Source organism: Hyperolius riggenbachi, chromosome 7, assembly GCF_040937935.1.
Source record: "Hyperolius riggenbachi isolate aHypRig1 chromosome 7, aHypRig1.pri, whole genome shotgun sequence".
NCBI lineage: Eukaryota > Metazoa > Chordata > Amphibia > Anura > Hyperoliidae > Hyperolius > Hyperolius riggenbachi.
The window spans coordinates 177,900,354-177,923,673 of NC_090652.1; the positions used below are offsets into that span (position 1 = coordinate 177,900,354).

General features: G+C 43.5%; 1 protein-coding gene across 6 annotated transcripts in view; it reads left to right on the forward strand.

The window, feature by feature from the left end:
* Positions 1-23,320, forward strand: part of WDR75 (WD repeat domain 75) — a 669,401-nt gene that overhangs the window by 102,910 nt on the left and 543,171 nt on the right. For all 6 annotated transcript variants that reach the window (XR_011022770.1, XM_068244930.1, XM_068244926.1 and 3 more), the window contains one exon: positions 22,113-22,271. Coding sequence is in view for 5 of the 6 variants with exons in the window: in XM_068244930.1 (XP_068101031.1) it covers positions 22,113-22,271 (159 nt within the window). In the remaining variant the exon portion in view is untranslated. The remainder of the gene's footprint in view (positions 1-22,112; positions 22,272-23,320) is intronic.

The following is a 23,320-nucleotide window of genomic DNA, read 5'->3' on the forward strand; positions in this document are numbered from 1 at the left end:
TTTAACAAAGGAGAATAGAGGTTTAAACGAGCTTTTGCAGCCTGACAGTTACCGTATTTTTCGCCGTATAAGCCGCACTTTTTCTCTCAAAAAAATGGGGAGAAAAAGTCCCTGCGTCTTATACGGCAAATGCAGGGAATCCCCGACTTCCTAGCACCCGCCGATAGAAACCGCCGACCTGCCGCTACCTCGGGGATTCCCTGCCTGTGTGCCTGCTCTGTCCCCCGCTACTAGCATCTGTCCCTGTGTGATGGTAAATGTGTAAAGTGTAGCTGATGCATCCCCGCTATGTCCGCCGTGTCCCTGCTATGTCCGCCGTGTCCCAGCTATGTCCGCCGTGTCCCAGCTATGTCCCCGCCATGCAAGCCGTGTCCCTGCTATGTCCGCCGTGTCCCCGCTATGTCCCCGCCATGCAAGCCGTGTCCCCGCTATGTCCACCGTGTCCCCGCCATGCAAGCAGTGTCCCTGCTATGTCCGCCATGCAAGCCGTGTCCCTGCTATGTCCGCCGTGCAAACAGTGTCCCCGCTATGTCTGCCGTGTCCCCCGCTACTAGAATTTGTCCCTGTATGATGGCAAAGGTGTAAAGTGTACCTTTGCCATTATGCAGGGACAAATTCTAGTAGCGGGGGACACAGCAGACATAGCGGGGACACTGCTTGCACGGTGGCCATAGCAGGGACACGGCTTGCATGGCAGGGACATGGCGGACATAGAAGGGACACGGCGGACATAGCAGGGACACGGCTTGCATGGCGGGGACATAGCGGGGACATGGCTGACATAGCGGGGGACGCGGCTGACATTACGGGAGGGGGGGGGGGGGGACAGCGGGGATGCAGCAACGCTACACTATATAAACTTGCCATCATGCAGGAACAAATGTTAGTAGTGGGGGACATAGCAGGGACATGGTGGAGATACAGCAGCACTACACTGTATATATTCAAACATCGAGCAGGGACACGTGCAAGTAGCGGGGACATGGGGAGAAAAGCAGGGACATGGCCAAGACCGTAGGGACACGGGGAAGAAACAGACACATGGGACATATCAGGAACACCTGGTGACATCTGGGAGGACAGAAGGGGACATAGGAGGATACCAACTGGGGGAGAACATCTTCAAGACACTCCTGGAACATGGACGCACCAGGTTTAGTATATATTTTTTTCCCCTGGTTTTTGCCCTCTAAACCTCGGTGCGTCTTATATTCCGGAGCGTCTTATACGGCGAAAAATACGGTACTCTTTAAGCACTTCACCACTGAGGGGTTTTACCCCTTGAATGGTCTGAAGAGTGGGGGCTCTCTTGGCTTTCAAACTAGGTCTGTCAGTCAAGAATGGCCTGATATCTGCATCGTTTTTCAGTATGTCCCAATGTCGGGAGATGATCTGCCGTAAATCACTCCATCTCATGTTCCTCGCCTTGTAATCAGATCTCCTGGGTCTCGGGCAAAGCAGACATTCCCGAGGAGTTGCTCTAGCTCTCCTAATAGCCCACTCAATACATCTTTGTGGATATCCCCTTGCCTTAAATCTTTGCTTCAATTGTTCAACTTACTTTTCAAACTCCTGGATCTCAGAGCAATTCCTACGTACACAAATGAATTGTCCAACCGGTATGTTTCTCTTCAGATGTTCCATATGATGGGATCCATATTGTAACAGGCTGTTGGTTTGTGGAAGATGGTAGTTGTTAGTTCTCCTCCACTCCGTTTCTGTATAATCAGATCCAGGAATTCCACTTGATCATCCAATATCTGATTAGTGAGGAACAATTTAAGTGTATTGGTGTTAAGTAACAAAAAACTGTACACAAGCCTCACAGGGTCCCTGCTAGAGGATAAAGAGGTCATCGATGAACCAGTACCACTCCAAAATGTAGGGGTGGAACCGGTCCATCTGTTCAGACCACACCACTTTGTGCTACCCTGCATTGTCTAAACCAGGCTTTCTCAACCAGGGTTCCTTGAAACCCCATGGTTCCTTGATTACTCTGCAGGGGCTCCTTGGCATTTACCCCCCATTGTGTGGGAAGGATATTATAATAGGTAGTACTACAAAAAGAAGCACTAAATTGGGGGTCAGAATAATAATGAGCACATTAATAAAAAGCACTAGGATAAGGAAACAGTATAATGCGTGGCAGTGTAATATAGGGGGTAGGGAAATAAACAGCCTCACCTACAGATCCAAAGCATTCATATACTAAAAAAGAAAAGAGGGATCTGGAAAAACTCTGCACCATTCTGATATAAAAAAAAGTTACATCTTTATACTGTATATCAAATGGTCAACAAGAATCCATAAAAACAATTGGATAATGGGTGGACCACTAATGTCATATTACCGTACATAGAAGTAGAAACAATATAAATACACCTCAGTAATCAACTATTGTTGGGAGCTTAAAAATCAATAATAATCCATGCATTAAAAATTCATGGATATAAAGATATTGTCACAAAGTGAATCAAAAATATTGCACAATAAATCAACAGTCCATAACATTACTCCATAGTACACAGTGAATTATAAGTGTGAAGTCTCTGTGTGCAAGTATACATACAATTCCATATGCACACATATCAGCAAAGTCCTCAATAAGGTGACAAATATTTGCAAACCAATGTGAAAAATAAAAAAACAAAAATGGGATTCCAAAGGTGAAGAAAAAAATCGGGCAATAAAGGCCTCTGCCTATGACAGTATCTTCCGGGCACCTCTGTATCCAATAGCAGCTTCACGGACCAATCACTTTAGAACATAAGCCATATAGTCTCCCTTGTGAAATACATTTCAAACCGTTTATTTAAAATCTAGATGCGCACTCAAGTTCTAAAAGACGTTAAAAACAGCACTCTCCATTTGTGGCCACCAGGCTTGTCTTCCACACGCCCCGCTTGCAGGGATGCCAGGTCTCACTAACCGTGCTACCTCTCCTCCGTTCCAAGCCAGGGTTCCACCTAGCATGTAGCCAGGTAGACACACTCATGGGGAAGCTTACATGCCACATAAATGAACAGTACACATTACATTAAAGCCACACTATTCAAAATTGAAAATTTAAGCCTGCAGTTGCAATCCACTGTATGAATTAAGCTTAATTTTAAATTTGGCCTGGCATAGCAGAGAAAGTTTGTCAGCACTGGCTGCTTGTGACACTGTGACCCTGAAAACTAAGCTAATTAATCCTGTACTGGAAAAGGATGTTTTGATTCTGTAATTGAAATATGACTGTATGAGGTTAATAATGCCTCCAATATGCAATATTGAAGGCATCACACCTAGTTCTTAGGAAGGCCCTCTAAGGCTAAATCAACAACCTCCCAACAGAGAAATGAACAGTAATACTGTAGAGGAGCCCAAAAACATATATTATAATATTGAAATCAGTTTAAAAAGGAGAGGCAGTAGTTGGCTTACCTCTGCTGAAGAGTAGTAACCAATTGTATTGTGGTGTGGGACCTCCTCACAGGGGTTCAAAATCTGTTCTTCAGTGCCTGGTGGTTTTGGTTGGTATTTATGTTGTGAGTAACATTGGGGGTTATGGAGGTAAGCATTTCTATCACGGTCCAGTTTGTTTAACTTAGTCTCAGGTATCTCAACCTCAAACCTGCCAAGTTAATTATGGAGTATATGGCATAATGACTTATACTCAGTAGTACCTGAGAATTTTGACAAATTTTGTGCGCTTATTTGAGGTGACCGCTCTGCCAGAATGTATTTCCTTTCTAATAATTTGTTGCATCATACCTTTAAAACATACTTTTAGGTAGTCTTGCCATTCCTCAGTGTACACAGGGTTCTATCATCACCCAAAGTCCACCAGGATAGATCTTTTCTTCCATGTACACCATCAGCATTTCAGTGTTGGCTATGCAAAAAAAATCCTCTGTTTTGAGGAGCTTTTCGAGAGAAAAAAATAGGTTTAAGATCTGGTATCATTAGCTCATCGGAGGTAATGTTAGTTCTGATAACTGGATCCTTTTCCTTGGGGTGGTAGTGGCAGAGTTTAATTGGTTAGCGTCCGTTTTTTAGATACAGAATGATAGTGTGACGCTGGGTTTGAGGTGCACACAGAATATACGATAATAGAGGTCAGGTTGGAGCTGAGGTCATACACGGGAAATCAGAAATATGCGGTACAGAAGGACTAATGCAGAGTTGGGTCAAATAACAGGCTTGGATCATATACAGGTATTCAGATGGCTAAAGTACACCAGGCTGAGACAAGTGCTAAGTCAATAACAGGCCAAAGTCATACACATAAGATCAGATGGCTGAGGTACAATAAAGGATGAGACAGAGACAGGGTCGTTAGGCTAGCCGAGGTCTATAACAGGTATCAAATGTCTGTAGTACAAAGGGATGAGACTTTAATCAAAGTGGAGGGCATGCCGGGTCATACACAGAAACAATCAGAATTATTAGAATATATATATTACACAGGTCTAGACTGACTGGAGTACATATATATCGCGGTGTTTGCGTAATATAATAAATGTAGCTCTCAAACCACTATCTCACTAGGATAAGGACCAAGTACCAGCGAACTGATTAGTATCAAGGCCGATGAGCAAGTGAATTCCCTGGCCTTAAGTACCAAAGAGGTAGAGCATAAGCCCGCCCCCAGAATTGACAGCACCTCCTACCAAAGGGTGTCAGCTGATGACATCACAGCTAAGAACCCATTAGATACGCCTCCTCAGCCTATAAAGGCTGCTCTGCCCCGAGCGCGTCCGCCTAGACACACTGCGCATGCGTGCACGTTGATCCACCGCCACAGGTGCTGGGGATGAAATTAAGTTTATTGGATTTACAGAAAGTGTGCAATAATTGTTTAAACAAAATTAGGCAGGTGCATACATTTGGGCACCACAAAAAAATTAATTAAATCAATATTTAGTTGATCCTCCTTTTGCAGAATATACAGCCTCTAAACGCTTACTGTAGGTTCCAATGAGAGGCTGGATTCTGGTTGAAGGTATTTTGGACCATTCCTATTTACAAAACATCTCTAGTTCATTCAGGTTTGATGGCTTCTGAGCGTGGACAGCTCTCCTTAACTCACACCACAGATTTTCAATTATATTCAGGTCTGCGGACTGAGATGGCCATTCCAGAACGTTGTACTTGTTCCTCTGCATGAATGCTTTGTGGATTTTGAGCAGTGTTTAGGGTTGTTGTCTTGTTGAAAGATCCAGCCCCGGCGCAGCTTCAGCTTTGCCACGGATTCCTGGCCATTGGTCTCCAGAATCTGCTGATACTGAGTGGAATCTAAGCGTCCCTCAACCTTGACAAGATTCCCAGTCCCTGCACTGGCCACACAGCCCCACAGCGTGATGGAACCACCAGCATATTTTACTGTAGGTAGCAGGTGTTTTTCTTGGAATGCTGTATTCTTTTTCCTCCATGCTTAACGTCCCTTGTTATGCCCAAATAACTAATCAGTCCACAGCACCTAATTCCAAAATAAAGCTGGCTTTTCCAAATGTGCTTTAGCATACTTCAAGCTCCTCTGTTTGTGCCGTGGGCTTCCTCTGTGTTAGCTCAATTTCATCAGATGCAGCAACAAGATGATTTAGCAGATCCCAGATCTGTAACCCAGGTTAAATTCTCCCCCTTCTAAGTGAATACTCTCTCTCCAGCTAAGAGACACAGAACCACAACACTCACATTTATGGAACAGCATCTCTGTCTAGCTAAGAGGTACAGAAACCACACAACACTCAAATTGGTGGAAATGCATCTCATAAAGTATATATTGCATGTGATATATGTGATACAGGTACAGATATTTATGAATTTCAGAAAGCAACATGTACAGTACAATCCAACCATATAAACACATAACGCTTAGGAAACAATGCCCACAATGTATACATTAATACATAACATTAATGCAGCTTCCCAATATATCCTAAAATACAGCACATAATACGCAGTCCCATTATATCTTACCCATGGTTTCCACCTAGCAGCCTCACCTGCACATTCCAGCCAAAAGACCCCCTCACAGCACATGGCCAAAGACAATATACCCCTTGACTCCACCCCCTCACCATACATCACTTCCCCTTTAGGAAGTTTAGTGTCATTGGCTGAAAGAATGCTTTTCAGCAGATTTAAACTTTATCTCCGCCCTAGGTCAGTTAGCAGGAAGTGAAGTCTTTTGTCTTAGAAACATGTGCTCTAAGAATGATGCAATGCCTGCTCCACAAAAGCAAGCAGTGAAACACAGTCCATATCTTACACTCTGCATAACTCTCGCATAGAGCATCTCCTTGTGTAAAGTGTGCCGAATGGTTAAACGATGCATAGTGATTCCATCTCTGCAAGATAATGTTGTAGGTCTTTGGTGCTGGTCTGTGGGTTGGCTCTGACTGTTCTCACCATTTGTTGCTTCTGTCTAGCTGAGATTTTTCTTGGTCTGCCACTTCGAGCCTTAACTTGAACTGAGCCTGTGGTCTTTCATTTCCACAATATGTTCCTAACTGTGGAAACACAGCTGAAATCCCAGAGACCGCTTTCTCTATCCTTCCCCTAAACCATGATGGTGAACAATCTTTGGCTTCAGGTCATTTGAGGGTTGTTTTGAGACCCCCGTGTTGCTACTCTTCAGAGAAATTTAAAAGAGGAGGGAAACTTACAATTGACTTCCTTAAATACTCCTTCTCATAATTGGATTCACCTGTGTATGTAGGTCAGGGGTCACTGAGCTTACCAAGCCAATATGAGTTCCAATAATTCCCTCTAAAGGTTTTGGAATCAATAAAATGACAACAGTGCCCAAATTTATAACTGCAATACATAAAACGAATCAGTTGGCTTCGTGCAAGGCGGTGAAATATTTAGGAATTATGCTTAGTACCGATTTTAAAGCTCTATTTACTTATAACTACCCTAAATTAGTGAAGGACTGTAAATAAATCATGAGGAGCTGACCGCCCTTGCGTTAACCTACTGGGTAGGGTGGATATTGTCAAAATGTCATTGACCCTCCCCCAGCCGATGGTTTAGAGAATGGGGCGTTCTCTTTCAAAAGTACATGTGGGCTAAAAAAAAAAAACAAAACAAAAAAAACACAGGATCAAATGCAATCTGCTGATGAGGGGGAAAGATCATGGTGGAGTGGGTGCTCGAGATATACTAACATATTATAAAGGCATTCACATTTCTAGGGTGGTGGTTTGGGGACAGGCGACAAATAATGGAATATGGCAGAAAAGGAAGTGAACCTCCACTCTATATTTATGTGGATTCCATGGAATATACGTACAGTAGTTAATGCAATCACCCGCCCCATCATTAACTTCCCTGGCATTCAGATTTTCCTGGATTTCTGTGCAAAAAGTGATCCAGTTAATTTTCATAACCTTTTTTCCTGTAACTTAACCTCATGTGTGCATCTATACATTACCTATTCTGTCTTCGGAATCTTGCGCAGATTGTTGTAGGTAGGTAGCCAGGTCTAGGTTGCCCCCTGTATAGGGTAGCAAAGTACAGGTGTCGCCCAGTATAGGCTAGGTAGGTACAGGTGTCACTCAGTATAGGCAGGTAGGTATAGGTATCCCCCTGTATAGGCTACGTAGGTAAAGGAAACGCTCAGTATAGGCTAGGTAGGTACATGTGTCCCACTGTATAGTCCTGGTAGGTACAGGTGTCGCTCAGTATAGGTAGGTAGGTACAGGTATCGCTCAGTATAGGCAGGTAGGTACAGGTGTCCGAATGTATCGGCTAGATAGGTACAGGTGGGTACTGGAGCTGTGCAGGGAGGCTGTGATCGCTGGAACCAGGCTTGATGGTGAGTAAGCGGCTGGATTGGGAGGATTAGGGGGTGATCGGGGATTCGGCGACACTTTACCTAACTTTGCTATCGCTGCCTACATTGTACAGGAGCCCCCTACACCTAGCTAACTTATACTGTGGGGTTCCTGAACTTCGCAAAAAATCCTGAACAGCATTTCCGGCATTGTCGGGCATACCACTTTCTGCAAAAATTTCTTGCCCGACACAGTCTCGGTCATACCACTCAGGAGGTTAAATCAACACTAAAGTCGCTTTATGAGTTAGTGACAAAATTGAACAGAGAATCGGGCACCTCCTCCTGACCACGCTAAGAGAAAACCTAGTTTCCCCCGGCCAGTCAAAAAAAAGGTTTGAACAAAATAGAAGAGTTGCTCGGAATTTGGTATTAGGGGTCGTCTTGAGGAGTGCAACGACATACACCCTTGTGGTAAGGTGTCGATTGTCAGCTTCCTCTGGTCCCTGGAGAGGAAGGGGCTTGGCATTAGATGTCAAATAAACCCAATGGAGAAATGGATCCTCACCATAAGACCACCAAAATTGTTGTCCTTACTCTGTAAGTACATACGCAGTAGATCAAAACAGAAATCCCCCCTTTAGCAGCAGAAATGGGGTGCAGACCTGGGAGGTTCCTGGGGAAAAGAGAAATTGCATAAGATTACCCGGATAATCTGGAAATGCCCTAATAGAAGATTGCAATTAACCCAATATAAAATTGTGGCTACCCTGGCCAGGGTGGCCAAATTTTCCAGGGATGGAGGGGATGCATGTTGGAGGTGTGGTTAGGGGAGAGGCGATGAAGTACATATGTGGTGGAATTGCCCATTAGTCTATTGATTCTGGCAGGAGATGGAAGATTTCTGGAGTACTCTCTTGAAAAAGGATATTTGCATATCACCTGCTGAAGCAATCTTTGGTGTGGTGAAAAAGGAGGAGAATAATATCCTGAGAGAGCTGAGGGAAATTGGGAGCCTAGTAGCATGCAAGATCATTGTGGAACTTCGACTGGCAGGGAGAAATTCACTTCTTAGATGTAAGCGATTGCCTGTGTGAGCTTGTATGAATACGTGGGAATGGGTGTAGTAGGGGTTTTCACGTACTATACACTTTTTGAAAAAGATTGACTATATCAATAACAATGCGAACAATGATGAGCCAGATGCAAGGAGTGTCTCAATGAAGCTCACAATTAAGACTGGCAAGGGCGATATAGAGCAGAGTTCATAAAAAAAAAAAAAAAAAGTCCAGTTTTCTGGGCCGTGCGTTCTTCAAATCTATAACGGGATAGAGTAGGATGATGGTCTTCTACCGCGTTACCTCCGGACGACGATCGGTAGTGAAATACTAGGCTAAGGAGAACAAAGAAAACCCAGGGAGCCCAATCTATTGTAGTATGGTCAGTGGAAGTAGGCAAGAAGGTGGTAATCAAATAAATGAATACTGGTAAGCCTGGGTTGCTGTGACAAGCAAGCACTGATTAGCAGGAAGTGTATTTGAATTGCTAATTTACAAGCTGCATAAAATTTGTGTGCAAGCAGGAATTATTTGCGTCCTAATTACACATCTCTATTTATTTCCAGTTGTTTGATTTGTGTGCCAGTGCTCCACTGCACTACATATATTTGAATATGGGCACTTAAAGAGACACTGAAGCGGAAAAAAAATATATGATATAATGAATTTGTTGTGTACTATGAATAATTACTAGAAGATTAGCAGCAAAGAAAATATTCTCATATTTTTTTTTTTCAGGTATATAGTGTTTTTTCTAACATTGCATCATTCTATAATATGTGCAGATTACACAACACTCAGCATTCAAAATGATTCTTTCAGAGCAGTCTTTGAACTAATGACCTCTCCTCTGGCAGAGAAAAAGTAAATAGTTCAATAACAGTTGAGATAATAAGTCATAAAACAGCCCTCTCCACGACTTTGAAAGTCGTAGAGCTTAATGGTTTTTTTGCATAGAGATAACTGGAGTTTCTTAACTCTTCCTGTACTGGAAACAGACTGATGTATCTGATCTTAATGTTTTATTTCTTAGCTGTACTACACATACAAATCATAATATAATTTTTTTCGCTTCAGTGTCTCTTTAAATAATGTAGTGCACAGAGGCTGAGCCCTGGTAGAATACAGCGACTAATTTGCTTTAGGCAAATAGTGGCACCCAAATTAACAGGTCCGCTTTGGAAGCTGCTATTTAAAGTGAAAATAGATTTTGTGTTAAATAATTGTATCATTACAACTACTGTGAAGTTTAACTTTGCTGGAGTCCCATGTTTCTAATTTGGGTTTTTTTGAAACCTCATTTGAAGTTTAGGCCTGATATGTCACACTAACATGTCTGGTGTTAGTTTTTAGTAAAATGGCCATTTCTGAACAGGTGAGACCTGTCTTTGGCAGGGTGGATGCTCCTATTTATTTGTCACTCAGAGCGCTCTCTCTTTTGCATGTTTTTACTTTCTCTAGTTGATACTGAGAGCTGCCTAAGGAGGATTGCCAGATCGCACCAACAAGGAACTGTCTACATTCCCGATTTGCATTGTTGGTGTTAGTTTTTAGCTCCCCTGCAAATAAATTACCTAGTGAACTTTTTTCGAAAGGCTAAAAGGGGAGACACCACCAACTTATGGTGTAGTATGCCAATATTCACCAATAGATCTAGAATGGAGTGATACTCACAAGATGAGGTTGCCTGAGAGCCAAGCACGTAAGTGTGGATGGGGAACCCACACTCAGGTTTTGGGTGTCATGGCTGTCCTAGAGTGAAAGTAAAAATACCACCCTACCACCACCAAGGTGGTTTATCCATAGGAGGTGCCAGCAAAGGTAAATAACTTTAAAAAACGCTTAAAACTGAAGGAGGAGTGGTTATTTACCTCCTCCAAGGAAAAACAAACAAACACATAATTCAAGTACACACAGGGTATCACGTTTCACAGAACAAGCCTGCATTTTCAGGTCATATAATAGTGGCAGAATGCTATGAAAGATCACTAGAATGCCTAAAAAAAATCTGCTATATGACTGAGGAGGCTGGGCAGGGCTGTTTCAGTCGACAATCAAGTGTTGATACAGGTGTCTATGTGGTCACTTAATGGTTTGGCATGTTGCGCTTTTAAGCCACAATCGAAGGCTGGGTCCATTGTTCACTTTCTTACCCTGCCTGCGGAAGCTGTTTTGTGGTGCACGTCTCCCCCTCCATAGAGAGCTCACTTTGCTGTTGCCCAGCAAAGCGCCTATACAGGATTGGTGCTCCACAGATTGTCTGGAAAGAAGCATTTTTACTAGGGTGTACAACTGACAGGCTGTACATTCCCCCCCCCCCCCCCCTAAAAGCTATTTTTTATTGTGAGAGGACAGAAACTTGTCCAAAGACAGCTTACTTAGCATATTACTAACATTAAGGTGAGTTTGAGCATTGAAGCACACAGATGGCATAAAAATAATGTTCTTAAGCTTGTGGACCCCATAGTTATCTGTACTGGGGGCTGTTACAGAGGAAAATGTATTTGTAGCCCTCACTGTTGTGGTCAATCTTCTTTAGCTATTAATATTGATCTAAATGCAGCTGATACCGATCAGCTGGCCAAATGTCAACATTCAAATCCACAGCCGAGATAGTTATCTACATAGCAACTTCTGTCAGCAAGGAACTCTTAACTGATCCTGCTTTGATAACCCCCTAAAATCCATGGGATTCTCAAGAAAACAAGATGAGGAAAGAGAGGGAAAAAAAGCAGGTGCTCATAATGTTGTTACAAAAGCAAAGTAATCTTCACATATCACCAAAACAGCAATTACAGCTGTTTCAGTTAAAGTGGACCTGACCTCTGAATATCAAAATAAACCATTGCAAACCTTGTTTAAAACTGTAGGCAAAAACATTAATATATATGGCAACAAATATTTCAATATACTCTATAACATACATGAATACCCCCTCCCCTCTATGACGTTCATTGCCGCAGCACTGAAGTTGTTACATTCCGGCAGGCGCACAGTACACTGGGATACTTTGTTTTGGGCTGTTTACAGCATGTTCTCCCCTCCCTCCTGTGTGAGCTCTCTGCTTCCCCGGAGCTGATTACACGCTGATACACTCAGTGTGAAGAGGAATTTCAGTCTCCGCCCCCCTTCCTCCGGGAGACTGACTGAAGACGCTGGAGAGGAAAGGAGACAGGTGGATGACAGGAAATGCTGCTATAGGAGAGAGAGGTGCTGTGTTTGTGTGTGGATGCAGTGTGTATATGTATGTATGTATGTATGTATGTATGTATGTGATAGAGTGAGTGTGTGTGTATGTGTATGTGTACAGGGCATGTGCGTATGTATGTGTACAGAGCATGTGTGTATGTATGTACATAGAGCACGTGTGTGTGTATGTATGTATGATGAGTATGTATGTGTAAAGAGCATGTGTGTGTGTATGTATGTACATAGAGTATGTATGTATGTGTACAGGGCATGTGTGTATGTATGTATGATGTGTATGTATGTGTACAGAGCATGTGTGTATATATGTACATAGAACGTGTGTGTGTATGTATGTATGTGTACAGGGCGTGTGTGTGTGTGCGCGTACAGAGCATGTGTGGTATGTATGTGTGCAGGGCGTGTGTGTGTGTGTGTGTGTGTGTGTGTGTACAGAGCATGTGTGTATGTATGTATGTATGTATGTATGATGTATGTGTACAGAGCATGTGTGTATGTATGTACATAGAGTATGTATGTATGTATGTATGTATGTATGTATGTGTACAGGGCGTGTGTGTGTGCACGTATAGAGCATGTGTGTATGTTTGTGTACAGAGGTGAGTGAATCTGCTCCCGCTGTGTGTGTGGGGCGGGGGGAAGGGAGGGTATTTGTTGGAGGACATCCACACTGGCTCCTGCTCTGCGCGGGGGGGGGGGGGGGGGGGGAGTGACACAGAACAGCACACGGGACTGGTTGCCATTCTGGTCAAATCTGCTGACACGATATATCGTCTTTGATGGTCAAGTCTACCGACACGATTGAACACATTTGCTGGTCAAATCTGCCCACACGATTGAACACATTTACTGGTCAAATCTGCCGACACGATTGAACGTCTTTGCTGGTCAAATCTGCTGACACGATTTAACGTCTTTGCTGGTCAAATCTGCTGACATGATTGAACGTCTTTGCTGGTCAAATCTGCCGACACGATTGAACGTCTTTGCTGGTCAAATCTGCCGCCGCGATTGAACGTCTTTGCTGGTCAAATCTGCCGACAAGATTGAACACATTTGCTGGTCAAATCTGCCGATATGATTGAACATGTTTTCCTTAGAGATTTTGTATCAGGAATTGGCCTGTGGTGTATAGGCAGGTAACAGATCTCAATGGACAATGAAACCTAGCACTGCCAAGGGCAGATTACAGTGTAAAAATCACACTGGCAGCAGAGCACACAAAAAAGCAGAGTATAAAGCTGACAGAGGATAGACAATAATACAGAGCAGAAAAATGACAGGCTGGAAAACACAGCAGACATTACATACACAGGCACAGCCAGATATCACTGTAACTGTACACTATCACAGGCTAATTTACATGTGATTGGAGAAAGGAGCTGCTTGAGGAAGGAGGGGCTGGAGGAAATAGAAATCAACTGGATGGCACTGTAAACTTGCCAACCAACATATAGCTACACACACTGCACTAGAAATCAGTAACAGAAAGGACATCTGACAGGTATATTACAGCAAACATACATTTTTATTAATTAAACCAGTATTAAGCAACACATCAGATATTTTTACAGTGTCAAATTTTAAGGACAGTTCCACTTTAAGGACCCAGACCTCTTATGCTGGGAATACAGAGTTTTTTTGGCAATAGATGGCTAGATAGATAATTTCAGACAGGTCCGATCTGATTTTGATCCTTTTTCTGATCAATTTTCTTATAGAAGTGAATGGAAATGGATCAGAAAATGATTGGAAAATCGATCGGCCTGAAAATCTGCCGAAAAAACTAATTGTGTATTCCCAGCACTAAATAGGGATAGCTGCCACACTGCTGAATGTATGCTCAAGTTGGGACTAGGAATCTATGGAGACATGGCTGAATCCGAACTTGTGACCCACTCTGGAAGCTGCTCTGCAAGCCAACTACTAAGTATTGCACTGCGACAGGCAAGAACGCAAAGGAGGGGCTCTGCTTTAAATCCAGTTTGAACATTAAAGCAAACCCAAGCCCAACATTGGGTTTGCTATTAAATATATTACCTTTAAAAGAGGGAAGCCTCAGGATCCTATTGAGCGTCTACAGCGTGGCCAAGAATGCTGAAGAGGAGCCGGGCAGCCCGATAGGAATTGGTGACATTGCTTGCTATGTCGCTAGCAGTTTCGACAATCTGTGGGGGGCCGCATTCAGCGACGGGGAGAGCAGAGCACAGAGGGAAGACTCAAAAGGATCCCGAGGCTTCCCTCTCTTTAGGTAAGGATCTACTTTTGTACCCGAACTCTGGTACACTTTAAATCCCTCACTGTAGCCCCTGTCCACTCTTTTGAATGTCTGGCAGCCCAATGTCTTAGCTGAGAAAAATATAAACCTATTGCTTTTCTCCTAACCACATCCACCCCCCCCCCCTGGGATTTCTCAACCTTTTGCCAGGAAGTAACGGAAATTGGGCCTGATTCTATTCACTTTTTCTCCTAGGTGATATTTCACATCCCATCAATAAAATGCCTTTTAAGCTACCAGCGAGCAAGAAAATACTTAGAATAATTTTAACAGTACCTTTTCACCTACTTTTTGGTACTTTTTCAGTTGTGAAGTGCTAAAAAGTTATTTTAAAAATATAAAAATTATCTCCTAGGAGAAAAAGTGAATAGAATCGGGCCCATTGTGTCTTGCATAACATTGAAACATCTAGGTGGATAGTTCTGCAAGACTTAAACACATGGGTGGATACAAACTCCTCCCAGTTAGGAAGAGCGCTACTTCTTTCTATGAATGAACTGGGCTTCTCTCAAGCCATCGATCTCCCCACCCACAAAAAAGACAGCACTTTAGACCTCATTTTCCATTTAGAACTTTGATTATGCATTTGGAAATTGATCCAGTAGTTTGGGCAGACCACCAAACCTTCCACTCCTTTCTGACAGCACCAGCTATAAAACACCAAGTGAAAGAACTACTTGGCTGCCCCCTTCGGTCCTCTAATGACCTCCGCCTGACCTCCCCATGTATTTCTCATTGCCTTGCATGCCTACATTACTTCTCAAGAGTTGCCCCCACACTATGAAAATACCTCAACCCCCCCACCTTGCCCCTTTCTTCAGCGCCTTCAAATGAGCCCTCAAAACACACCTCTTTAAAATGGCATACCCCCACCACTACACCTTAACTCTGACGGTCACCTATTCTGCAGTCCTACCTAGTGTGTCCCTCACCTTTTAGTTTTTAAGCGTTTGGCAGACATGCTGACACCCTCTCCACATTCGTTTACACTTCTTGATCTTGAAACCTCACCAATACCACCCTTCCCATGAAATTTGGACTTGAATTGCTGGGTCTCTGTAACTAGCTCCCAAACCGCATGATCATGTATCTTAAACCCGGTTTGCTTCTGCTATGTAGAATTCCCTTGTACTACCTCTTGGTCTGACACCCCTTGTTAACATTGTGTGTATCACTAATTATTTCCCAGCAATGCATAATATGATGGTGCTTTAAAAATACAATACTAATGTAAAAATTGGTTTAAATATATACACGCTACCCCCTACTTACAAACAGGTTCCATTCTGGCAGATTGTTATTTGAATCTGTAAGTTGAGTGCGGTCTTAAACCTGGCGAAACATGGATACATTTACTTTGAGGACAACTTTGGATTTTGACATATAGGGCTTGATTCACAAAGCCGTGCAAACTGTTTAGCACGGGTGTGCTAAACAGTTAGCACGTAAAGTGCCGTTCGCGTACTTTTGCGCGTGCAAAGTGCCGCGATTCGCGCCATCGTGGACTTTAGCGAGCACAAACGTCCGCAATTGCGCAAATCGCGGCACTTTGCGCGCGCAAAGTCCGCGAAGGGCACTTCACGTGCTAGCTTTGTGAATCAAGCCCATAGTGTGAACTCTGTTTTTTGGTTGTGTTACAGCTAGAACCGAAAGTTTGGCTCTTGGGGTTCTGCCCGGTCAAAACGAGAAATGGCCCGCTATACAAAATCTTGACTATTTGCATACTTTGGCTTGCCAGAACGCATTATGGCTAGATGTGGCTGGCCAGAACGCATTATAGCTAGATATGGCTGGCCAACTCCCGAGCAGTTTACTGCTTCCTGCTGCCTTCCGTCTTCTTTCACAGGACCTGGGACTGCCTTTCATGCTGCAGCTGCTTCCCCTGCTTGCTGAAGTGTGGTGCTGATTCTGCAGAGTTCTGCACACTGTTGACAGGTGAGAGGACCAACACATCGGACAAATGGGGGGAGGGGGAGTAGTTCAGACAAAACCACCATGTAAGGCACAAAGGAAGAGAGGAAGATGCGAAAGGCTTATTGCACCAGTAACAAAAGAAAAATGTACTGTTTTGTACTATGTACATGCAGAAGAAGTATTTGACATACTGCACAAGACACATTTAAAAATGGGACATGGTTATGTCATAAGAAACAAGAAGTCAGATCAGTAGCCCATGTTGGCTTGAAAGCTCAAGCTTCAGAAATTCTGATGCAAAATTCCAACAAGCAAAAATTGGAGATAACCTATATCAGATTTTGACAGAGGCCACGGGGATCCAAGAAGTGCTCTTGCAGTTGTCTAATGATTTCTACAAGCTAGGAACAGAACATGGTGTTCTGAAACAGCTGTTTGCCAGAAGTGAGTTTTCCATTCTGAACGAGAATTTGGTAACGTTGGAATTGGTTGGTGAAGCAGAAAAATCACTTTGAACCATTGCATCTTACCAATTGCTGACTGGCGGACAAGGCTATACTCGTTCTAGCTGCACTGGAAAATGCACGACTAGTCACTGCAAATGTAAAAGAAAATGTTGTGCAATTCCAAGTGTCATAAAAGTTTGACTTACTCTAACAAGTAAACTACTGCTGTTAAACAATATGCAAGTGTTAATTTGGTATAAAAAAATAATAATTTTACAATTAGACATCAGTTTTGGCCAAATTAATAGTTTATTTCTAAGTTTTTATTTTCAAACTGGTCAGTCAATATTAAAAATTCCCAGCATTTTGGACTTTGGCTGCAAATCTACCAGTTCTAGAAATGGACAACCACTTCCCACTTTGGCCGATTTCTGGTTTCAGCCATAACAGTTGTTTTCAATGTGCTTGTAAAGTTTTTCACTACTTATGACCGTGTATAGACTACTGTAACACGTGACAACAAAAATACATTATGTATTAAAAAAGTATTGTATATTTTGTACATGAAGACAACTTTATATCTCTGTAATGTAGCAACTTAAGTTGTTTGCAAGTAGGGTGCTTTCTGTATTTAGCATCCTCCCAATAAATGTACTTTACCTGTAACACCTTTTCCGGTGTCCAAAGTGTGGTATCCTGGTAAATATATCTACTGTCTATATATTTGTTACGGCCAGAACCCAAGTCTGGCCACTTCGGGTTCTGGCCGGTTAAAACTAGAAGTAGCCGACTGATCTGGCTAGTGTGCAACATGTTGATTTTTGCGGACTTTGGCCAGCCAGAACGCTTTGTGGCTAGATGTGGCCGGCCAAGTCCCGAAGTACTGTTTCCGCTGCAAAAATCTTCTCTGTCTGCTGTTTACCTGCTGCCGCTGCCTATTTTGTCTCCTCTCCCGCCGCCATCCAATTCCACCTCCTCTCCCTGCTGCCAGCTGATTTCCCTGTAGTCCTGCCCCTTGGGGCTTCTTTTCATGCTGCCGGCTGCAGCTGATTCCTCCTCCACCTTCTATTTGTGTTCACCGCTCCTGTCACGGAACAGCCGTGAGAAACTAGAACGCAATCGGTTTATTGCGCCGATCGCCCTGGATGGTAGTCAGGCCAGCGATTTAGAGATTGACATTCCAGGTTTTTGTTAAATAGGAAGTTTTTTTTCCCCTGTTAGCAGCTGGCAGGAAGACTGGCCCTGTGACTGCTGATTAAGCCAGAGGTGTAAACTCAAAGTTTGTCTAAGCTGATCTCACATTCAGATGTTAATTGAAGGAGCCAACAGGGCCTTTCATAGACGGAGATCCCAAGAAGCAGACACAGCTGGACTCCAGTCAGGCTGACTCCAGCCTTAGCAGGAAGAAATGAATGTACTATATAATCTTTTGCCCATTTACAGAATACAATAAATAGGGTGGTTATGAGAGCGGTATCATTGGATCCGTAGGGTCATGCTGGATCTCTTGATACCAGTCGAGGGGCCCGGGGCCCCTACAACCCAGGTATGAATCTACCCAGGACCCTGATCTGCTGCACTAGCCATGTCGGATATCATATTAATCTGTATTTTCCTCCAAGTATGAAGCTGTTACTCCCCTAAATGTAACGTGTATGGTGCAGGAGTTACAGCAATTCATAAGTTTAGCTCTAAAATCTCTCAGAGGGAATGAACTGTCATTTGCTGGTAGCTCAGAGGGGGCCGGCATTGCCACACCCCCAAACCAGCTTCATCAAAAGCACAGAGCCAGCAGGCGGACTTGAGTCCTCCACCCTGAAAACATCTTGAACTCATCGGTGCCAGCTTGAGGATATGCTGGCATCCACCTGGTCTGAACTCTGAACTTTGATTGAAACCCAGAACTCTGATTTTTCCCACAAAAAGGACATCTTTCCAGGAACTAAGTATTTTTCTCCCTTCTTTTATTTTTTATACTGGCTATTACTGTTTTAATAATTGTTGATTTTAATAATTGTCTGTATATATTAATTATTTATATTGCTGTGAATAAAAGACTTCCTCCAAGTCATTCACTGTTCCGCTACCCTGCTTATCAGCACACACAGAACTGATCCCGGGTCTCTGAAGATACGCTGTCCACTGGCCCATACCAGTGGTGGTGGCAGATACCGTGGAATCGTGTGTACGTTGTAATTACCCGTGTCTCACAGGCTCCCTTCTGAGCTGTCTGCGGCTAATTCTTAACGGTTCCTGCGCATTGACTGCGACCAGAGTTCGCACGATCCGTGCGCTGGCACCGTTTAGAAGGCTAAGTGCGGTCAGCCACTAGGGCTCCTGTGACAGTACTGTACTGGGTAGATTCATACCTGGGTTGTAGGGGCCCCCGGGCCCCTCTCGACTGGTATTAAGAGATCCAGCATGACCCTACGGATCCAATGATACCGCTCTCATAACCACCCTATTTATTGTATTCTGTAAATGGGCAAAAGATTATATAGTACATTCATTTCTTCCTGCTAAGGCTGGAGTCAGCCTGACTGGAGTCCAGCTGTGTCTGCTTCTTGGGATCTCCGTCTATGAAAGGCCCTGTTGGCTCCTTCAATTAACATCTGAATGTGAGATCAGCTTAGACAAACTATGAGTTTACACCTCTGGCTTAATCAGCAGTCACAGGGCCAGTCTTCCTGCCAGCTGCTAACAGGGGAAAAAAAACTTCCTATTTAACAAAAACCCGGAATGTCAATCTCTAAATCGCTGGCCTGACTACCATCCAGGGCGATCGGCGCAATAAACCGATTGCGTTCTAGTTTCTCACGGCTGTTCCGTGACACGCTCCCTTCCGGCTCATTAAACGTGGACCTGAACTCTTGCATAGGACAGAAGGAAAACCTATAGGAATGCACCCCCTTATGTATGTAGAGTTTAGCCTGTCTAATTCCCCCTCAACTGTGTCTAATCACAAGTTCTAATTCAATCTCTCCCCTTTGTCACCTGTCCGCCACGACAGAGCAGTTAATTTGAAAGCACAATGTTAACAATATGTCTGCTTCCATGGAAGTAGACACAGCAGATTTATTGCAGGATTTGTATCATATGTAACAAATAAATATTTTTCTATAAAGATTATTATGCTGTTGCGTATCTTTCAGAGCAGTGAAGAAGTGCCTTTCATGCTGTCAGAAAAAAACCAGGATGTTCTGGGATTTAAAAATTTTGGCCATTTTGCAAACTGGCTGGCCAATGTCAGAAATCCCCAGCATTTTGCACTTTGGCCGACATCAAATCGGCTAGTTCTAGAAATGGCCGGCCACTTCCCAGTTTCGCAGATTTCTGGATTTGGCCATAACCTATACATTGTAGATGAGAGTCCATCTGTAGAAAGATGAGGTAGGCCACTTTGGGCTCTATTTACAAAGCTTCTCATAAATGACTAATGTATCACCTAATTGATATAAATAACCTTTGCACACTTTTACAAGCAAAATAATTACTCAAATTAAGTTGTTCCTGATTAACTTAATTTCAATATTACTTTTCTTGCTTTCAAGAGAACCCGAGGCAGGTTTTCTAAATCTTAATAGGACTCAGAGGCTTGTTCTCTGCACAATAACATGCCTCTGTGTCCTTCTCTTGCCACTGCCGGTCCCCCCTGGTCTCTTCTGTCCCCCCTGAAAAATACTGACAGGCTAGCAACAATCTGATTGTCGCTAGCCTTCTCTTTACCTGCCAGCTTGTCAATCACTGCTCCTCCGCATTGCCTCCTCCATTACATCTCTCTCCCTGCCGCTCCCCACCTCCGCTGGCTTCCTCCAATCGGAAGCTGAGCTGCGACCCAGGAAGTACTTTTGAGTCGCGGCTTAGCTTCCAATTGGAGGAAGCTGGCAGAGGCTGGGGAGCCATGCAATGAACGAGGCGGGGGAGGCAATGCAGAGGAGCAGTGATTGACAAGCTGGCAGGTAAACAGAAGGCTAGCGACAATCAGCCTGTTGATATTTTTCAGGGGAGACAGCAGAGCCTGGGGGAACTGGCAGCGGCACCAGAAGGACATGGAGGCATGTCATTGTGAAGAGAACATGCCCCTGTGGCCTATTAAGATTTAGAAAATCTGCCTTTAAAGTCAGAAATTCCAGAAGTAAACCAGAGGCGGGGACTGGAGCATCGGTGAGTGGCTACACAGACACAGGACGTCTACGGGGGACCATTAGAAGCCCCGGGTAAGTTCAACTTTTTTTCCTCACCCCCCTATAGTAGTCCTTTAAACTTCTAGCTTCAATAAAACCAAGGTGCATGCAGGGAGGGGCTGTCCTCCATTTTACCATCGTAAAGGATTGCAAGTAGCTAGCATGAGGACAGAGCTAGCTGCCATGTCTGAACTCCTATCCGGAAACAAAGAACTTTCCATGTACTTGAATTTCCACACAAAGGGACATATTTCTTCCGAACTTAAGTATCTGTTTATTTTCTTTCCCTTTTATTTTACATTGGGTTACTCTTCTCTCTAATTGGTACTTTTAACAATTTTCTGTGTATATTAAGTATTTATATTGCATTCATAAATAAAAGACTTTGTCGTTATTTTTTCAACTGCACCCTACTATTCAGCCAACCAGAAGGAATCCTAGCTTCTGAAGAGCTGCTACCTGAAGATTGTTCGTTATAGTCAGAATAGTGTGTTCTGTTTTATTATGTGTTAGAATCCGTGAGACTAGGTCCTCTGTCCTCTACAGAGGTGGTGGCAGCTTTGTACCCTAAAATAGTGTGTAGTTTGTGTTACTGTAACTCGCAAGCTCCCTTCTAGCCTGTCTGCTGCCTAGATTTTTAGCAGATTCATCAGGAAGTGATCAAATCTGCTGGGAATGAGAAACGATGCATGCATGACCTGCTTAAAGGACAACTGAAGGGAAAGAGATATGATGAAATTATTGTATGAAACAAATATGGCAGTCTCCATAGTCTTTTCACCGTTAACCCATTAGCAGTCTCAAAACCATTACCTCATTTGAGATAAGTGCACTGCTTTTGACCTCCGTCTGCAGAACTCTTGGAATGTTTTGATGTCTCCTAGCAGAAAATAGAGAAACTGAAAGCAGAAGTCCTCTGTTATTCTCACACTTCCCCCCCCCCCCCCCCCCAGTGACAAGCAGCCAAAAATGTACATTATAGCGGTACTAATTAGAAGAAAGGAAATCTAACAAATAAGAAATAAAAAAGTGCTAAAATTAATTGGCCTGGAGAACTTGCAAATCTCTAAATAACTTTGCTTCTAAAGGTTTAAGGGACTGCAGGATCAGTCGGGTATACTTATGTATGTACAATTAATATTAAAGGAGGGGTAATGATTTATATACATTTCAATTTTGGTAAAATTGTATTTTATTTTTTTGTAAGACCTGTGAAATGAGATTTTAATATTTAGTGGCTGTTTCGTCTGCTTTGTTTAGGGTCTGTATTATTTAGTGGTGGTGTTGAGTCTGTATTGGTACAGTGGTCCTTCAGCCTTGAACATAAGAAGGAATTTCTTCCACGTCTTGGAGCAGCCATTGAAAATATTTCGACTTCACCCGATGGTTCCTTGCTTTGCATATCTCATAATGATAATGGTAAGTACATTTAGCTGTAAATTACACTGTAATTTTTCTTGTATTTTGTTTGCATGAGTGACTTCATGAAGCATACCAACAAATATTCAACTTGAAGTGAGGAAACTCAATTCAGGTTGAATATTTGAAAAGATTGGTTATCCTGTGCTGCTACCTAGATATCTGATGGGAACTTTTTATGTATCCATTGATTTAGGATAAATGCACTAAGGTGCTGTTTCCCAACTGGGTGGTTTGAGGAGAGCAAAGTAAGTGTGTGGGCGTGCGTGCGTGCACAGTGTAGAAGTCCAGCCACAGTTGATTTTAAGTGCTTCTGAGCTGACCAAGTATCCACACTCAGAATAGATGATTACAAGTCTTCCAGCTAGATTCTCTTTCTACAGAGATCCTTGGGTGTTGGCTGTCCTGTGGCCTGTATATGTTGCTTTATATAAAGCTTGTGTGATGAATAGCGGAAAGGCCGCCGCGTGTGCTGACAGCAAGGCGGCTGATTCCGCGTCTGATGCGGCGGTTTGTCCGCGTCAGCATGCGTCTGGAACTAATGGTGCTCATGGGAAGAATGGCGTGGGGGCCGCCGCGTGTTCCAACGGTGAGGCGGCGGATTCTGCTTTCAGTGCAGCGGTATCCCCGCAGCAACATGCCTCTGGGGTTTCTGGACCTAGTAGTGCACACAGATGGAGAGCTACGCACGCACGCACGCACGCACGCGCGTTGCAAGACAGACTCTTTATACCAATAGGAGGAAGATCAGCTGATCAGGGCGGTCAGCTGACTCCTGCTCAGCTAGTGATTGGTTGATGGGAGCTGGGCGGCGCTGGAGAGCGCTCCACTATATATAATCTCTTGCTGTTCAGTTGCTGGTTGTCTGGCGTTGCGAATGCCTATGTGTTAGCACTCAGACCTAGTCAGATCTTTCAGTGTGGTGGAACCAGGAGGACCTGGGAATCCACACTTAGCCAGCTTACTGTATATCATCTGTGTTATTCTCTAGTATAGTTCCAGGATGTTGAGATCACGGCCCTCACACCCCAGACTAGAAATACTGTATA